The 17,354-nt window shown below is 33.8% G+C and overlaps 3 protein-coding genes across 3 annotated transcripts; all 3 read left to right on the forward strand.

The window, feature by feature from the left end:
* Positions 1 to 1,529: 1,529 nt before the first annotated feature.
* Positions 1,530 to 4,649, forward strand: LOC114751069 (TMV resistance protein N-like). The gene is made up of 3 exons (XM_028939736.1): positions 1,530 to 2,020; positions 3,784 to 4,552; positions 4,635 to 4,649. The coding sequence occupies exons 1-3, from the start codon at positions 1,530 to 1,532 to the stop codon at positions 4,647 to 4,649; spliced, it is 1,275 nt and encodes a 424-aa protein (XP_028795569.1).
* Positions 4,650 to 5,071: 422 nt separating this feature from the next.
* On the forward strand, positions 5,072 to 7,948 carry LOC114751081 (protein SUPPRESSOR OF npr1-1, CONSTITUTIVE 1-like). Its single transcript, XM_028939745.1, has 4 exons — positions 5,072 to 5,290; positions 5,382 to 6,576; positions 6,653 to 7,527; positions 7,715 to 7,948. The coding sequence occupies exons 1-4, from the start codon at positions 5,072 to 5,074 to the stop codon at positions 7,946 to 7,948; spliced, it is 2,523 nt and encodes an 840-aa protein (XP_028795578.1).
* A 4,454-nt stretch (positions 7,949 to 12,402) lies between these two features.
* Positions 12,403 to 17,342, forward strand: LOC114751088 (disease resistance protein RML1A-like). Its single transcript, XM_028939757.1, has 5 exons — positions 12,403 to 12,896; positions 13,991 to 15,056; positions 15,163 to 15,462; positions 15,560 to 17,244; positions 17,324 to 17,342. The coding sequence occupies exons 1-5, from the start codon at positions 12,403 to 12,405 to the stop codon at positions 17,340 to 17,342; spliced, it is 3,564 nt and encodes a 1,187-aa protein (XP_028795590.1).
* Positions 17,343 to 17,354: the final 12 nt, after the last annotated feature.

A 17,354-nucleotide genomic window follows, 5' to 3' on the forward strand; every position in this document is an offset into this window, starting at 1 on the left:
GTTGGGAAGGGAAGGGGGTGGGGACGGAAAAGGGGTAGGAATAAGGAAGGGAAAAATGGGATGGGACAGTGGGTGGGATGAAAAGAAGGACCATGGTATGAAAAGTAGAAGTGAGGAGGGAAAATGAGAGGTGTGATGCTTGGTGAAAAGGAGAAGGTGAGTGTGGAGATAGGAGGAAGTTGTGTGAAAATGGAGAGCAAGAAAAAATAGTGAAGATGAGTAGTGAGAACAGTGAGGTGTGACTGTGTGGGGGGACAAAAGAAAGGGAAAACCAAAAAAAAGGAGGAAAAATTTTTAAAAAAATTTACAGCACTTGCTATAGTGTTTTCCTGAAAAAACGCTACAACAAGGTAAAAAAGACCTTTTGTAGCACTTTCTTGAAAAAATGCTACAGTAAGCAAAAGACTTTCTGTATCACTTTCTCAAGAAAGCACTACAGCAAGTGGATTACTATATTTTTTTTTGTAAAAAGACCTTCTGTAGCGCTTTCCTGAGAAAGCACTACAACAAGTGAGATACAACAAATGTAACTTTTTTTTTCCCCAAAAAAAGACCTTTTGTAGCATTTTCTTGAGAAAGCGCTACAAGAAGCTACATACTAACTGTAGCACTTTCTTTGAAAAGTGCTATAAAATATTTTTTTTATTTTTAATAAATTAATAAGTATTAGCTGTAGCGTTTTGTTTAATAAATGCTACAAAACAGGCACTACAAATCAAATATTTTGTAGTAGTGTAGGGAGATCGCATTACTATAAAATTTTAATTATAAGTGAACAATGTAAATCTATTGTTACTTCATTCATTGTTAATGGATTTTTAGGTGATTAAATCTCTTCTTTTTTGAGACCTGATAGTAATTTTCCCCACAAAATGTGGTATAAAGCTCACACTACATTTTGTAAGAGACTGTGAATTACAGCAATATGATTTACTTGAATTAATTCAAAATGGTGTGATGATATGACCTCCGGTTCTTGATATACGATCTTGTTTTATTTTTATTTTGGTCCTAAATATAAAACTTCAATACATTTTGTCTCTCATATTTATATATTTTTTTTCAAGATAGTCTTTTTAATAATAGTAGTTCTAGCCAATAAACTTGATTAACAAGAAACAAAGTTTGCAATGGGAAATTGTGAATATAATAAACGTGGGGTAGAATGGTGAGGAACTGCATGTCTCCCAATGTGGAAAGAATAAAGTTCAATTGCTGTTCATTTGGCTCCCAAGCTTAACAAGTAAGCCAAGTCGATTCGATGCCATCTTATACTCCATCATCACCGTGAACTTTTCTCATCAACAAAGAAGAGAGTGTAAACTGTGTTTTTGATCACTCTGAATAGCTAATCATAATGTGGAAAGAATAAAGTTCAATTGCTGTTCATTTGGCTCCCAAGCTTAACAAGTAAGCCAAGTCGATTCGATGCCATCTTATACTCCATCATCACCGTGAACTTTTCTCATCAACAAAGAAGAGAGTGTAAACTGTGTTTTTGATCACTCTGAATAGCTAATCTCAGTACCATGGACGCTGCAGCTTCATCATCATCCTCCTCGTCTTCTGCATATTTTCCCAGAAAATATGACATTTTTCTGAGTTTCAGAGGTGAGGACACTCGCAAAACCTTCACCAGCCATCTTCACAGTGCCCTATGCAAGAGCGGTATTCGAACCTACATAGATTATGAACTCCCAAGAGGGGATGACATTTCCCAATCGCTCATCCAAGCAATTGAAGATTCAAGCATATCTGCTGTGATCTTCTCTAAAAACTACGCTTGCTCAGAATGGTGTTTGAATGAACTGCTTAAGATACTGGAGTGTAAAGAAGTCCAAGGACAGCTTGTTATTCCTATTTTCTACCAAGTCGACCCATCTCACGTGCGCCATCAAAAGGGAACTTACCAGGAAGCTTTTGAAGAACACTTTGCCCAAAACCCAGGGAAAGTGAAGCAGTGGAAACATGCTCTTTTTGAAACTGCAAACTTAGCTGGTTGGGACTCTCGGATCTATAGGTCAGTATGTAGTTCGAAAATTATACAGTTGTATTCCTCCGTTCCTAAATATAAGATTTTTTTTAAGTATAAATTACACTACAAAAAAGGTAACCGAAGGAGTATTATTAAACTAGACGTTCATACCTTGTCTTTTTTGGGTTAATTAGCTACTTGACTTCGTACTTTTGTTTATTATTTTGATTTATCTTGCTGACTATAATTACATATCCATGTGGATATGCTCATTCATTTTCAATCTCTCAAGTTGATCTGCTTCAGCTTTCTGTTGAGAAAGCTTGTTTAAACTATTTAAAATTGTGCCTTCAGCTCTAACGTCAATTATTATAGTTAATCAACCTTCAAAGAATTAATTGGGAGTATAAAGGACATGCATATAAATAATTAGTAGCATTACAAACATGTTTTGTGTTTTATTTGAGACTGACATTATACGTGTTTTCTTCAATTCTTTTCATGAGAGACTTGTGTACGTTTGGCAAATAATGAAGATGACTTCGTAAAAGGATTAACTTGATGACTTCGCAAAAAGATTAACTTTCTTAACTTGATGCGAGTTATAATGGCTTTTTGTTTTTTGGTCAATGAGTTATAACGGCTCCTATCTCCTAAGCAAGTGATTGGTAATTAATTTACATCTTTTGCGTATAGGAAAAAACTAGTTGAGAAGCATGTCTGTTTCCTCTTTATATGCCTAGAAAGATTAGTATGTATTATTCATAGGAAAAAAAAAACACGATATCTTGTGCTTGTTTGGCAGAGCATCTGAGGAGGAAAAGAGTAACTTCTAGGGGTGATAAGTCAGTTTACAAATTTAGAAGCTGTTTGTCACAGTTTTTGACTAACCTAGCTTATGAATCAAAAGCTACTTTTTTAAACACGCTTACAAAAGCACCTAAAACTTATTTATGACTTATGTAAAAATAGCTTTTGAAATTAAAAGATATTTTTACCCTTATATTTATAATATTTTTATGCTTCTCTATGTATTCTTTGTGCTTCTCAATCAATTTTTAGTTATTTATTTTTAATATTCTCTTACGTGAAAATAATTTTTAACAGTTTTTATAATATTCTTAATTTTTGATGTTATTTTTCATTTTATGTTTATATAAATTATGTAGAGTATATCATCTAATTAATTATGTAATATTATTTGGTTCAAAAATTTTCACATTATTATGATTTCTAATTTTAATATATTTTATTCATTAAATATAACTTATATAATAATTTAAAATTATTATATTTTACAAATTCATATTTTTAATCGTTTTTCATTATTTAATAAAAGTCATACACATTTTGGTTATTCTACAAACTAAGCTTAATTATTTAATCATAATTTAAATAACTTTTTTACCTTACAAACTGATTTTTATAAAAGTCAATTTAAACATAAATTACATTACTCAAACTTTTTTATCATCGAATTTTTCTTTTTGCCACTTTAATTTATAGTCCATTTATTCTCACCAATCTCTCTCGTTATCTCTTTTTTTTTTTTTCCCTGTGACAATGATACTTTCTTTTATCGGAGAAGTTAATGAATGTGCCAACTTACTTGCCAGACAAAAGCTCATATTGCTTCTGCTGATTGGAATCATTCTATTAGCCACCTAAATTTTGTATGGCCTTCCTTGAAAGGGAGAGGATATTATCGTTAGGCCTGTTTAATCTGTTGTTTACTTGATGCGGCTTCTCTTTTACCTTAAAAAATAATACTTACTTTTTTGTTTTGTTTATCTTTTTTCATATTTTAGGGACGAACCAGAACTCATTGAAAATATTGTCAACGACGTTCAGCAAAAGATTAACCCCAGTTATCCAAGTTCATTGATGCGTCTTGTTGGAATTGATGAAAATTGTAACGAGGTTGAAAGGTTACTGGAAAAAGTCCCAATAATTGGAATTTGGGGTATGGGTGGTATAGGCAAGACCACCATGGCTAAGGCTTTATTTACCAAACTCTCCTTCAAATTTGAGAGTTCTTGCTTTTTGGAAAATGTAAGAGAAGAGGTGGAAAAGCAAGGATTGACATACGTACGCAACAACCTTCTGTTTGAGCTACTAAAGGAAGAAAATTTCCCTCATAGGCCGCCTAATGTTGCAAGTAACGCCTCTGTTATGAGAAGACTAAGTTGTAAAAAAGTCTTTATAGTGCTTGATGATGTTAGTAGTTGGAAGCAATTAGAGTATTTAGCTCCATATTATGAATACTTGGGACCAGGCAGTAAAGTCATCATTACAGCAAGGCATAAACAATTGCTTGTAATTGCAGGAGTTAACGCAATTCATGAGGCCCGGCCTTTGAGCGCTCACAAGTCTGTTGAGCTCTTCAACCTCAAAGCCTTCCGCTCGTACAATCCAAAAATTGGATATGAATCCCTCTCACGAAGGGTTGTTCATTACGCAAAAGGCATTCCCTTAGTTTTGGTAGTATTGGGCTCATTTCTTCGTTCAAAAACTCCCAAGGAATGGGATAGTGCATTGTCAAAACTAAAGAAGAGTCCCAATGAAGACATTCTACAGGTTCTGAAATTGAGCTTTGATGGGTTAAATTTTGAAGAGAAGGAAATGTTTCTAGACATTGCATTTTTCTTGAATGGTGAAGGGAAAGAATATGTGATAACACTATTAGAAAGCTTTGGTTTCCATGCGAGAATTGGGTTGGAAACCCTTGTGGATAGAACTCTTATAACTATTGATCATGGCCAGGTACTCATGCATGACTTAATAAAAGACATGGGCCATGAAATTGTTCGTCAAGAATGTATTAAAGAACCTGGAAGACGAAGTAGATTATGTGATCCAGAAGAAGTCCATCATGTGTTGAAAAATAATGCAGTGAGTAAGAAGCATTATGTTTTCAGTTATGGTGCATCACATGATTGTTACATTACTGCAACTGATTGTTATATTAACATATATACATTCAATTTAATTCTACTTTATATTGTGTTTTTTCAGGGAACTGATGCAATTGAAGGCATAGTATTAGATCTGTCCAAAATTAGACATTTACAATTGAGCATTGATACCTTCAAAAAGATGTCCAATCTAAGATTTATAAAATTCTATTCGCTCAAGGATAGGAGATCTTGCAAGGTGGATCTGTCTTCTGGCCTTGAATTATTATCTGAACGATTAAGGTACCTTCAATGGGACGGTTATCCTTTGGAGTCTCTGCCATCCTCATTTTGTCCAGAGAGACTTGTTGTACTTCGCATGCAAAACAGCCAAGTTAAAAAACTTTGGGATGGAGTGCAGGTATATAAATAAGAGAATGTACGTTTCAATTTTTAGTCAAAGCTCTGTGGTTTTCTTTCTCATGTAATGTTTTCCTTTTTAATCGTGACAGGATTTTGTGAACTTGACGAGAATAAATCTGGCTGGATGCAAACAATTGATAGAGCTACCTGATTTTTCGAAGGCACAGAATCTTAAATCGGTGGATCTTGAATCATGCGAAAGTTTGTGTCATGTTCACCCATCTATCTTATCCTTACAAAGACTCGTTACTTTGAATCTCAATAAATGCATTAAACTGAAGAAACTTCGTGGTGAGAATCGTCTACAGTCTCTCAAAGAGATTTATCTCAATTGGTGCTTTAGTTTGACAGAATTTTCACTGTCATCAGAAGAAATCGCGAGTTTAGGACTAGAAACCACTCGCATTGAGATGTTGGACTCATCAATTGCGCATTTCAGTAAGCTTAAACAGTTCAGTGTTAATGGTTCAAGACTGAAGAGCCTTCCAATAAATGAGTTATGCTGTTTAAGATCTCTAGAGGAGCTACGGCTTTCTAATTGTGAGCAAGTAATTGACAAACTGAAGCTGCATATTCTGTTTGATGCCTTGCGTTCTTTACAAGAACTACATTTGGATGGGTGTCGGAACTTAACTGAACTTCCTAACAATATCAAGCATCTTTCAGGGCTAAAAGTTCTTTCTTTGAAGAATTGTGATAGACTACAATCTCTACCAGAGCTTCCACCATCCATCGAAGAATTAGATGCCACCAACTGCCCATCCTTAAGGACAATAACTCTCACTTCTCAGATGGAATGTTCTTTGTCGCCAGAAGAAGGAATGATGGCTTTAACACCCTATCCCTCAATTGGGTATCTTATGAAACTTAGAAAGCTTCGCCTTAATGTCTCAAATCTGACGAACTTTTCAATTGAGCAGCTGCGTTATTTGAGATCTCTTAAGGAGCTCACTCTTCTTGATTGTGGACCAGTGATTGGTAAGTCAAACCTGCTCAAGTTATTTGATGCCTTGTGCTCTTTCGTAGACCTTTATTTGGAAGGATGTAGTAACTTGCATGAGCTTCCTGACAACATGAGCTCCTTATCATCGTTATATTTACTGGGATTAGTACGAAGCAATGTAGAGTACTTGCCTTCCAGCATCAAGCATCTCCTGAAGCTAGACTACATTTACTTGACCAATTGCAAGAGGCTTCGATGTCTACCAGAACTTCCACCATTCACTAGATACGTGAAGGCCACTAATTGCTTATCGTTGGAGGTTGCGTTCCCTTTAACAACTTGTAGGCCGCAACGGAAATATCTATTGGAGTCCCTCTTTCTTGAAAACTGCTTGAAGTTGAAGCATTCACTTTCCAGTATGGAAGACTGCTTATTTATCGTTGAAGCGAGCGGCGTATCTCAATCGAACTGGTGCTTTTTGTTACCCAGGGAGAAAAATTCCAGAGTGGGTTAGATATAACCAGACAACTAAGGCTTCAAGTTTCATAACCATTGAACTCTCTTCATCTGTGAACAACTTGTTGGGCTTTGTTTTCTGCTCTGTTCTTCCTCAGTTCACGTCAAAGCCAAATTGTCAGAGTTACCTGAAATGCCAAATATACTTTGAAGACGGTGAAGAAGTCAGAGGCAAGGGTGACGATATGCCGATAACAGACTTAAATTCGCATCATGTTTTTCTATGGTATGATCCACTCTACTCTGTATGCATTTTAAGGGAACTTATGGAAAGAGAGGATCAAGGCATTAAAGGTAACTCGAAGCTTTCATTTGAGTTTTCTGTTGTCTCTTATGACGAGAACTACTGTACAACCAAACATGATCTGATAGAAGCATGTGGGGTTTGCCCAATATATGCTTCAGAATATCACAATTTCCTTCAACAAATGGAATTCGGGTTGGATTTGGGTAGTCAAAAGAAGAGTGGTTGTGATAACGATGAGCATTCACTTTGTGGAATTATGGAATATGCTAGTTGCTCATTGAAGCGAGTATACGGCAATTTTGAAAGTGTACATGTTTCTTCCCCTGAAATGCCAAATACTCCGGCGGGTTTTCTAGACAAAACCACGGATACTCACTCAGTTTCTTTTCAACTTCCAGATTTTGATGACTTGATGGGTTTCATTTTTTGTTTTGTTATTCCTCAATTCTCCCCAAAAGAAAAGGATCGAAGTCACTCAAGCTGTCGGTGCCGCTGGTTACATGAGTTTGATGTCGATAAAAGGATCTCTGTAAGTGATTGTTTTGAAGGCCCAAGAGGATGGCATTATTCCATGACAGAATTGAATTCGGATAATGCCTTCCAATGGTATGATCCCCTCTTTTGTGAATTCATATTAGATCAAGTTAGAAGAAAAAGAGTTGGGGATGTGGGGTTGCTTTCATTTGAATTTGAGTTTGGTGATTGCTTGATTAAAGAATGGGGAATCCACCCAATATATGCCTCGAAATATAACAATTTCCTTCAACAAAGGAATTGAAGTTGGAGCTAGGCATGAAGAGACCTCGGATACTTGTGATGAGGAAGAACTACTTACTCTAACAAAGAAACTGAAGGCATCTTCTGTTCAATCTACCAACATTGACGAGTTACTACTCTCACTATCTGAATTGAATTTGGAATTTGCGAAGGATGGCAATCTACAAAAATAAATTACTATCAATGCTTTAGTGGTAATCTCTCTCTCTCTCTCTCTCGAGATTTTACGCATTAATTAGGCTTGAGTTTTGTACACAGTTAATGTTAACTTAGGCAACCGATTATATTATATGGATACGCCTGTGCATGAAAAGGATTAGCTGTAAGCAACCTATAGTGAATTATCCTCTATAATATGATTATCTGTTCGTGACAAGTAGAAAAAATTTATTTCAATTTCCTGTTAATAGACTATTGTCCAAGTTTTAAATTTTTTTCAAACTCAACAACGGGTTCGAAGAGTTTTACAAAACAAAATTTGGACGGATGAAAGTAGCAAACGAGCATAGTTGGTTTCTTACCGAATGACTATTCTATTTGAGAATTTAAAGCTTTTTTTTTTTTTTGGGAGAATGGCAATGTTGGATCTGATTGGACATTTAATATCAAACAATGACCTATCGCTACTTAAACTTTCAATTTCTTACTACCCAAGCTTCTAATCTTTACAGCTTTTCACAACTATAAAAAGCCCTTATTAGAGATTAGTTTTTAAACTTACTAGAGATTAGTTTTTAAATCAGTCCTCAATTTCCATTCTCCCATTTCATTTCTCGCATGGGGAAGCCTTCTTTCTTTTTGATTGATATAATGGGATTAAAATTTGATTAAGATTAAAAGAACTGTGACTGACTTGCTCAAGTGAGTAATCTTGAGAGAAGAACTGTTTGATGTTGCAGAGGCAGAGTTACTCAAACGTAAGCTGATGATAGAGTCTTATTGGTCTATCTTCCGCATGTTTAATGTGTTCTGACTGAATAGTAAGGATTTGGAATAATTATTTCTGTTACATACCATAAGTTCCAGCCCACTTATGATTACTTTTGTTCATTACAATTCCTTTTATTGACTCTGTCTTCTTTGCATGACTGATAAGCTGTGCAGTGGGTGCTTGTAGTAATTATATAATTACTTCTCTTACCATAACTTTGAGCATAATTTTAACTATTTTTATTATTTTGTTACAGAAATGAAATGTGAAGGTGACTCAGGTACTTATGCAGGCCATACATCTGAGTTCCTTGCACTCGAAAAAGCTAAGACTCTGATCTCATGAAGCATGCTTGGTTTGATTTATTGATATCTCTGAAGATTGGTTTATAATTCTGAGTAGTGAATTGTGGTTTTTAGTATCCTCCAGGTCGCATAGTGCTATTCTATTTGATGAGATGACTTGTATTAATTAGCCATTATAGAATGAACTGCGCTTTCCTCCAAAAATAAATAATAAGTTGCATTGTTCGTTGGCCCACCCGAAAAAAACCACGGTGGACTGGAATGTGCTTCTGATTAGGAAAGATCCCTTATCTTATGTTTAATTAAAAAAATTTTAAAATAATTCAATGATAAAATAGTTTTCTGCATTTATATAATATTTAATAATCATTGCAAGAAATGTAATGACTCATAACCCAGTTTTTTTTTTCATCAAAAATTTGATTAAAGTATACGTTTAGTTCTTTATCTTTATATAATGTTTTATCTTGATTTTTTAATTTTAAAAAATATATTTTTAGTTCTTTAATTTTAAAATCGTTAAGCTATGATTTTTTTTATAATAATTATAGTTGTTTTAAAAATTAAATTTAATATGTTAACATTTAAGAAAGTTTTATCAACACTCAAAAATTTAATAAAAATTTTTTAAACAGTTTTATGATTAAAAGACTAAAAATATACTTGTTAAAGTTAAAAAATAAATTAAAATGTTGTGTAAAATTAAAAAACTAAATATATACTTTAGTATTAAAAATCCTTTTTGTCTGATAGAAACAAAAAATGTCTAGCTAGACCGTCCCTTTGAGTTCACTGCCCCTTGTACAAATTGAGACTTGATCTCATGAAACATTTATTTTGCTTTATAAATTAATATCCCCAAGGATTTAGTTACTATTTTGTTTAATTAAAGGCTTTTATTTATCAAGTGCTCATTACACTTTTTTTTTTTTAAATTCTTATTTCCTATATAAAGGGACCAACTGGGCAGTTGGGCCAAAAACAAAATCTGCGGGCAAATAAGTTTGTCAGCCGAATTTTTGTAAAGGAAAGCTCGTTACTTTCCGGAGTCACGTGAACACTTTACTCTTCTAATTTTATTTGTAAACAAGAATTGTTTTTGGAAAAAATAGCAAATAAAGACCTCTAAATATGTGAAATTATGATTTAGAACACTTAATTTAAAAAATACTCCTCTGGTCCTTAATATAAGACCCTTTTAACTAATTTGATTAGATTAAGGAAGTTAGATAAGTTAGTTAATTACAAGAAAAGTGACATATTTTTCCTAAAACACTATAATCATCTTTCTTAATACCCTCTTCCCTCTTCTACTTGATTATAGTTGAGAGAGTATCCATAGGGGTAATTTAGAGAAAATTGATAAATATGAGAAATGGGTCTTATATTTAGGACCAAAATCAATTCAAGAATTAGGTCCTATATTAAAGACCGGAAGAGTAGCAAATAAAGACCCGATCCTATATTACAAATATAAAATCTTGGTGAGTTTAATAATAAGAATTTGGGATTACCAAAACTTCCGTCTGAATTATGATTGCTCTTGTTCCTCATGAAGTTAAAAACTCCTTTTCTTCACTTTATTGTCTTCTTGACAACATGAATAACAAGCTGTCCTGTGGATGCTTGAAGTGATTATATAATCTATCTTCTATTTTTGTCACAGAAAGGAAACGTGAAGGTTAGCTGAGCATAACAATTAATTGAGTTCCATGCGTACATGTAACAATTAATTGAGACTTGATCTCATCATTTAGCTATATCAATTGATTAACATCCTTAAGGATTTTATTTTAATTCTTAGTACTGACTTGTTCATATTATCCTTCTTGATACATAAACTAAACCCATCATTATGATCGATCCATCTTTGGGCGAGAAGAGCTTTATTTATTCTTTTCTACTAACCAATAACAACCAAATTAGGTTGGTATAATTGGTATTTCTTTCAAGTACTGAATGGTTAGGATTTTTTTTTTCCTTGTTCATTTTCAACTTTTACACATTAAATAAATCTAGTTAAGGAAAATTGCCTACATTGGCTCTATCGTTTCTGTTGTTTTCCAACACAATATCTTCTTTGGAACAGTTATAAAAAGCTGACTTTGTCACATACCGCGGCGTCATAATATCTCAAATTGTGGTGACTTTGTTGTTTTAACGAATAAATAACTTGTTGTCTGTTTAACACTAATTACTAATTATAAGTCATGCATTTGCATTTCTTTAACGCCTGGTTGACAGACGTTTTCCGAATGCATGGTTCATTTATATCATTAATAGCTATATTAAATATGCAGTTTATATTTCATTCGAAAAAAAAATATGCAGTTTATATTGTCATCGAATATTATATGATTTTTGTTTGTTTTTGTTGGCCATACCTCCTATTCTCATCTGGTGCTAATCACAACAATGAGTATGTAATGCTTATTGTGGTGATAAAATCTGGACTATTCAAGATATAATATGGATGGTTCATATTTAAAATTTTAAAGAAGACAAACACGCAAGTTTCACTACTCATATTTGATAAAATATTTAAAAAAATATTTATTTTTGAAAAGATTAATATAATTTTTGGTTCCTTAATTTTGTCTTATTTTGATTTTGGTCTCTTAAGTTTCAAATCATATATTTTAATCTCTCAATTTTTTTATTTAAAACATTAATCCCTATATTTTAATAAAAACCTGGATCATTTTACTTCTTAAGGAACTAAAAATTATGATTTAAAATAGAGAAACCAAAACCAAAATGAGGACAAATTTGAAAACCAAAAAATTATATTATCCATTTTTAAAACTTAAACAAGCGAGTCCAAATTTTCCAGGAAATGATTTTTCCGAAAAAGGTATTTTTTTTAATTGAAAAAGGTTTAAACCAATAGACCTCATGTAAGATTTTAGAATGCTTATTTAGATTTCTTGACAGAGCATGAACACGTACCTTGTTTTATTTAAAAGAAATCCTTTTAACAGTTAAAGTTAACTTTTCTTACCGGTAAAAACAATGCTATTACTATGTTTAGAAATGCATGCTTGAGAGGAAATTGCCCCACCAAATTAAATACTCTCAAAAAAGTAGTTTATGCTTCATATGAGACCATTAATTGACAATTGATTCGTACAAATCGTAGTTAAAGAGTGAGCAAAGTTTCCGGGAAACTGTGAACATAATGAAGGTGGGGTAGAATGGTGACGAACTGCACGTATGCCGATGTGAAAAGAGTAAAGTTCGGTTGCTGTTCATTTGGCTCCCAAGCTTAGCAAGTAAGCCAAGTCCATTCGATGCCATAATATCCTCCATCGTCACTATGAACTTTTCTCATCAGCAAAGAAGAGAGTGCAAACTGTGTTTTTGATCACTCTGAATAGCTAATCACTGTACCATGGGCGCTGCAGCTTCATCATCCTCCTCCTCCTCTTCTTCTGCATATTTTCCCAGAAAATATGACGTTTTTCTGAGTTTCAGAGGAGAGGATACTCGCAAAACCTTCACCAGCCATCTTCACACTGCCCTATGCATGAGCGGTATTCGAACCTACATAGATTATGAACTCCCAAAAGGGGATGACATTTCCCAATCTCTCATCCAAGCAATTGAAGATTCAAGCATATCTGCTGTCATCTTCTCAGAAAACTATGCTTTCTCAAAATGGTGTTTGAATGAACTGCTTAAGATACTGGAGTGTAAAGAAGTCCAAGGACAGCTCGTTATTCCTATTTTCCACCAAGTCGACCCATCTCATGTACGCAATCAAAAGGGAACTTACCAGGAAGCTTTTGAAAAACACTATACACAAAACCCAGAGAAGGTGAAGCAGTGGAAACGTGCTCTTTTTGAAATTGCAAACTTAGCTGGTTGGGACTCTCGGATCTATAGGTCAGTACGTAGTTCAAAAATTATACCTTTGAATTATTAAAATAGACTTTCATACTTTGTTCTTTTTTGGGTTAATTAGCTACTTGGCTTCGTACTTTTGTTTATTCTTTTGATTTATCTTGCTGACCAGAATTTCCCTGAGATCTATACTCATTCATTTTCAATCTTTCAAGTTGATCTACTTCAGCTTTCTGTTGAGAAAACTTGTTTAAACTATGTTAAAATTGTGCCTTCAGCTCTAACTTCAATTATTATAGTTAATCAGCCTTCAAAATATTAATTGGGAGTATGAAGGACATGAATATAAATAATTAGTAGTATTACAAACATGTTTTGTGTTTTATTTGAGATTGAGATTATACGTGTTTTCTTCAATTCTTTTCATGAGAGATTTGTGTACGTTTGGTAAATAGTGAAGATGACTTGGTAAAAAGATTGACTTTCTTAACTTGATATGAGTTATCATGGCTTTTTTTTTTTTTTTTTGGTTGAATGAGTTATAACGGCTCTTATCTCTTAAGCAAGTGATTGGTAGTTAATTTCCATCTTTTGCGTATAGGAAAAAACTAGTTGAGAAGCATCTCTCTATCCTCTATATATGCCTAGAAAGATTAGTATCTATTATTGATAGGAAATAAACACCCCCCCCCCAAAAAAAAAACAGAGAACTGCGTAATTTCAACAAAAATTATGTTATTTTGCATGGTTTGCTATTTCTTCTAGGAATGTCTACTCTCTTTTATCCAAAATGGTTAACTCCACGTGCAAGAAATCAACAATTATGAATGAAACATTTGTTTACTCTAGTTCTATCGCTCTTAACTCACTTTCTTAATGATATTCACATTGAAGATCATATGGTGCAATCACTTCAATTTTTCCTTCCTACCATGCATTGATAACTCTAAAAAATACATCAAATATCACTAAATATAGAATGTCATCAGTTATGTAGATGTAATGAAATTTATGTAATTTGATCTGAATAAAATAACATCAATTTTATTTATTACTTTATTCAATATATAAATCATTTATTTAGTAGTTTCTTTTTTTAGTTGTGTTAATATTTTTCTTTCTATTTTATATTTTAGGGACGAATCACAACTCATTCATAATATTGTCAATGACATTTTGAAAAGATTGGAGCACATGTATCCAAGCACATTACAAGGTCTTGTTGGAATTGAAGAGAACGCTGATTGTATTGAATCATTGTTGGAAAATGCCTCAATAATTGGAATTTGGGGCATGGGTGGTATAGGCAAAACAACTATAGCTAAAGCTGTATTCACCAAGCTCTCCTTCCAATTTGATAGTTGTTGTTTTTTTGAGAATTTAAGAGAAGAATTAGAAAAATATGGACTAAAGCATATACGTGATAAACTTCTTAGAGAACTATTGATGGAAGAAGAGTCCATGGTTAGGTCCACGTCATTTGCCATGAGAAGACTTAGTTGTAAAAAGGTTTTCATTGTGCTTGATGATGTCAATAAGATAAATCAATTAGAATATTTGGCCAAAGAATGTCATGCCTTGGGACCTGGTAGTAAAGTCATCGTTACTACGAGAGATAAACATTTGCTTCTTGGAAGAGTTAATGAAATATATGAAGCCAAACCATTGAGCGATTACAAATCAGTTAGCCTTTTCAACCTCAAAGCTTTTCACAAAGATGATTATGAAAGTGGATATGAAGAACTATCTGAGAGAGTTGTTGCTTATGCTAAAGGCAATCCTTTAGCTTTAATCACCTTGGGTTCATTTCTATATTCCAAAACTATAGATGAATGGGAAAGTGCATTGACAAAATTGGAAAAGACAAGCCATGAAGATATTCATGCAGTGTTAAAATTAAGCTATGATGGACTAAACTTTGAAGAGAGAGAAATGTTTTTAGAAATTGCTTGCTTTCTAAAAGGTGAAAGTATTGCTAAAGTAGTAGCTCTTTTAGACAGCTATCGCTACCATGCAACAATTGGCTTGAGGACCCTCGTAGATAAGGCCCTTATACGTATTTCTTCTCATTATGTGGAGATGCATGATTTAATACAACAAATGGGTCGTGAAATTGTTCGTCAAGAGTGTGTAAAAAATCCTGGAAGACGAAGTCGACTATGGAATCCTGATGAAATCTATGATGCATTGAAAAATAATCGGGTAAGAAAAAGCAGTTTGCTTTCACACAAGAAATGTCTACAAGTGAAAACAATTACTAATATATGATGATATTTGCTTACTTTTATTTGAATTTTGTGTACTTCAGGTAACTGATGCAGTTGAAGGCATAAGTTTAGATTTGTCTCAAATTGGAGATATATGCTTAACTTCCAACACCTTAAAAAAGATGACTAATTTGAGATTTCTCAAATTCTATTCATCTAATTCAGATAGAAGGTCATGTATGAATATTCCCTCAAGCCAAGGGTCATTTTCCAATCATTTATCTTATCTTCAATGGGATAATTTTCCTTTTGAGGCTCTACCATCATCTTTTTGTGCAGAGAAACTTGTTGAACTTAGTATGAATGGCAGCAAGCTTAAAAAATTGTGGGATGGAACACAGGTGCAACATTCAAAAATGATGAGTTCAATTTTTTCATGTCAATTGAAATTTTTTACTTTTGTTTCCCAAGTAATGTTTCCCTTTTTAATTCATACAGGATTTGGTAAATTTAAGGGGATTAGACCTTGGAGGATCTAAGCAATTGGCAGAGCTGCCTGATTTCTCCAAGGCACGGAAACTTGAATGGGTGAATCTCTTCTCATGTGAAAGCTTAAGCCATCTGCATCCCTCTATTTATTCTCTCCATAGATTAAAGTCTTTGGGGCTCACTAATTGCATAAAGCTGAAGCATTTGCAAAGCGAGAGCCCTTTAAAATCTCTAGAGAGCCTTAGTGTTGATAATTGCTATGGTCTCAAGGAATTTTCATTATCATCAGAGAGCATGACAGTTTTACAATTAAATAGAACTGGCATTGAGTCATTGGGCTCTTCAATTGGTTATCTTCAGAAACTCACTAGTCTCTCACTCAATTGCTCAAGACTAAAGAATATTCCAGTCAATGAGTTTTATGGACTGAGATCTCTAAAAGATCTTACTTTTTCTGATTGTGGAGAGATAATTGATGAATCAAAGTTATATATCCTATTTGATGCTTTACAATGTCTAATAAGTATTCATTTGGATGGGAGTTGCATCTTGACCGGGCTCCCCGACAATATCAAGCATCTATCAAGACTAGAATTTCTTTCCTTGATAAATTGCAAGAGCCTTCAATCTTTACCAAAGCTTCCTCCATCCATCAAAGACTTAGATGCTACCAACTGCACATCATTGGAGACGCTAATACTCACTTCTCATATTGAATTTCCATTGTTGCCACAGCAAATAATGCAGAATTTAACACCCTATTCCTCAATCAGGTATCTCAGAAATCTAAGAAGGCTTATTCTTTCATGTTGCAACATAGGGAACCGTTCACTTTCCCATATTATGGCGTTTGCTTACTTCTGTTTGAAGCGTGGTGTGCATACAAATCAAATGGTTGATGTTTGCTATCCAGGAAGAGAAGTTCCAGATTGTTTTAAACATAATCAGACAACTAAGGCTCCCAATTTCATAACTATTGAGCTTTCTTCAACCATGAACAACTTGCAAGGCTTCATTTTCTACTCTGTTCTTCCTCAGTTCACTCCAAAGGAAAGCTGTTCTTACAGAGTAAAATGCCAAATTTATGATGAAGATGGTGAATGCGGCACAAGCTTAAGTTTTGTTATAACAAATGTTAATTCACACCATGTTTTTCTGTGGACCACTCATAAAAACATATTCACAAAATATCCAGACGCCAATTACAAGCCAAAGCTTTCATTTGAATTCTATGTTGTTACATATGATAGCGATGATTTTATTGGGTTCGGTTTTATGAAGGAAACAAAACACGATGGCTTGATTGAAGCATGTGGAGTCTGCCCAATATATGCCCCAGATTATCACAGCTTCCTTCAGCAAGAGGAATTGGAGTTGGGAACAAGGGAGCAAAGGACTTTTGAAGATATTGAGGAGCATTCATTTCGTGGAATACTGGAATATGCTAGTTTCTCACTGAAGCAAGCAAAATGTGGTGGTTTTGAGACAAGTATTATTCCAGAGTGGTTTGCATACAAAAGCTTGACAACAGGGTCTTCTATCTCTGTTCAGCTTAATCCTAGTTTTGATGGCTTATTGGGTTTCGTTTTCTGCTTTGTTATTCCTCAATTCTCCCTAAAAGAAAGGGATCTACGGCACTCATCATGTGGATACTATGATGAAAATAACATTTATCAAGAAGGCCCTAGAGGATGGCATTATTCAATGATCGGATTGAATTCAAATAATGTTTTCCTATGGTATGATCCCCTCTATTGTGAACTCATTCTGGAGGATGTTCAAAGCAGAATAGGCCCCAGTAAAT

Source organism: Neltuma alba, unplaced genomic scaffold (genome assembly GCF_004799145.2).
Source record: "Neltuma alba isolate B1F8T4 unplaced genomic scaffold, ASM479914v2 tig00001127_pilon, whole genome shotgun sequence".
Lineage (NCBI taxonomy): Eukaryota > Viridiplantae > Streptophyta > Magnoliopsida > Fabales > Fabaceae > Neltuma > Neltuma alba.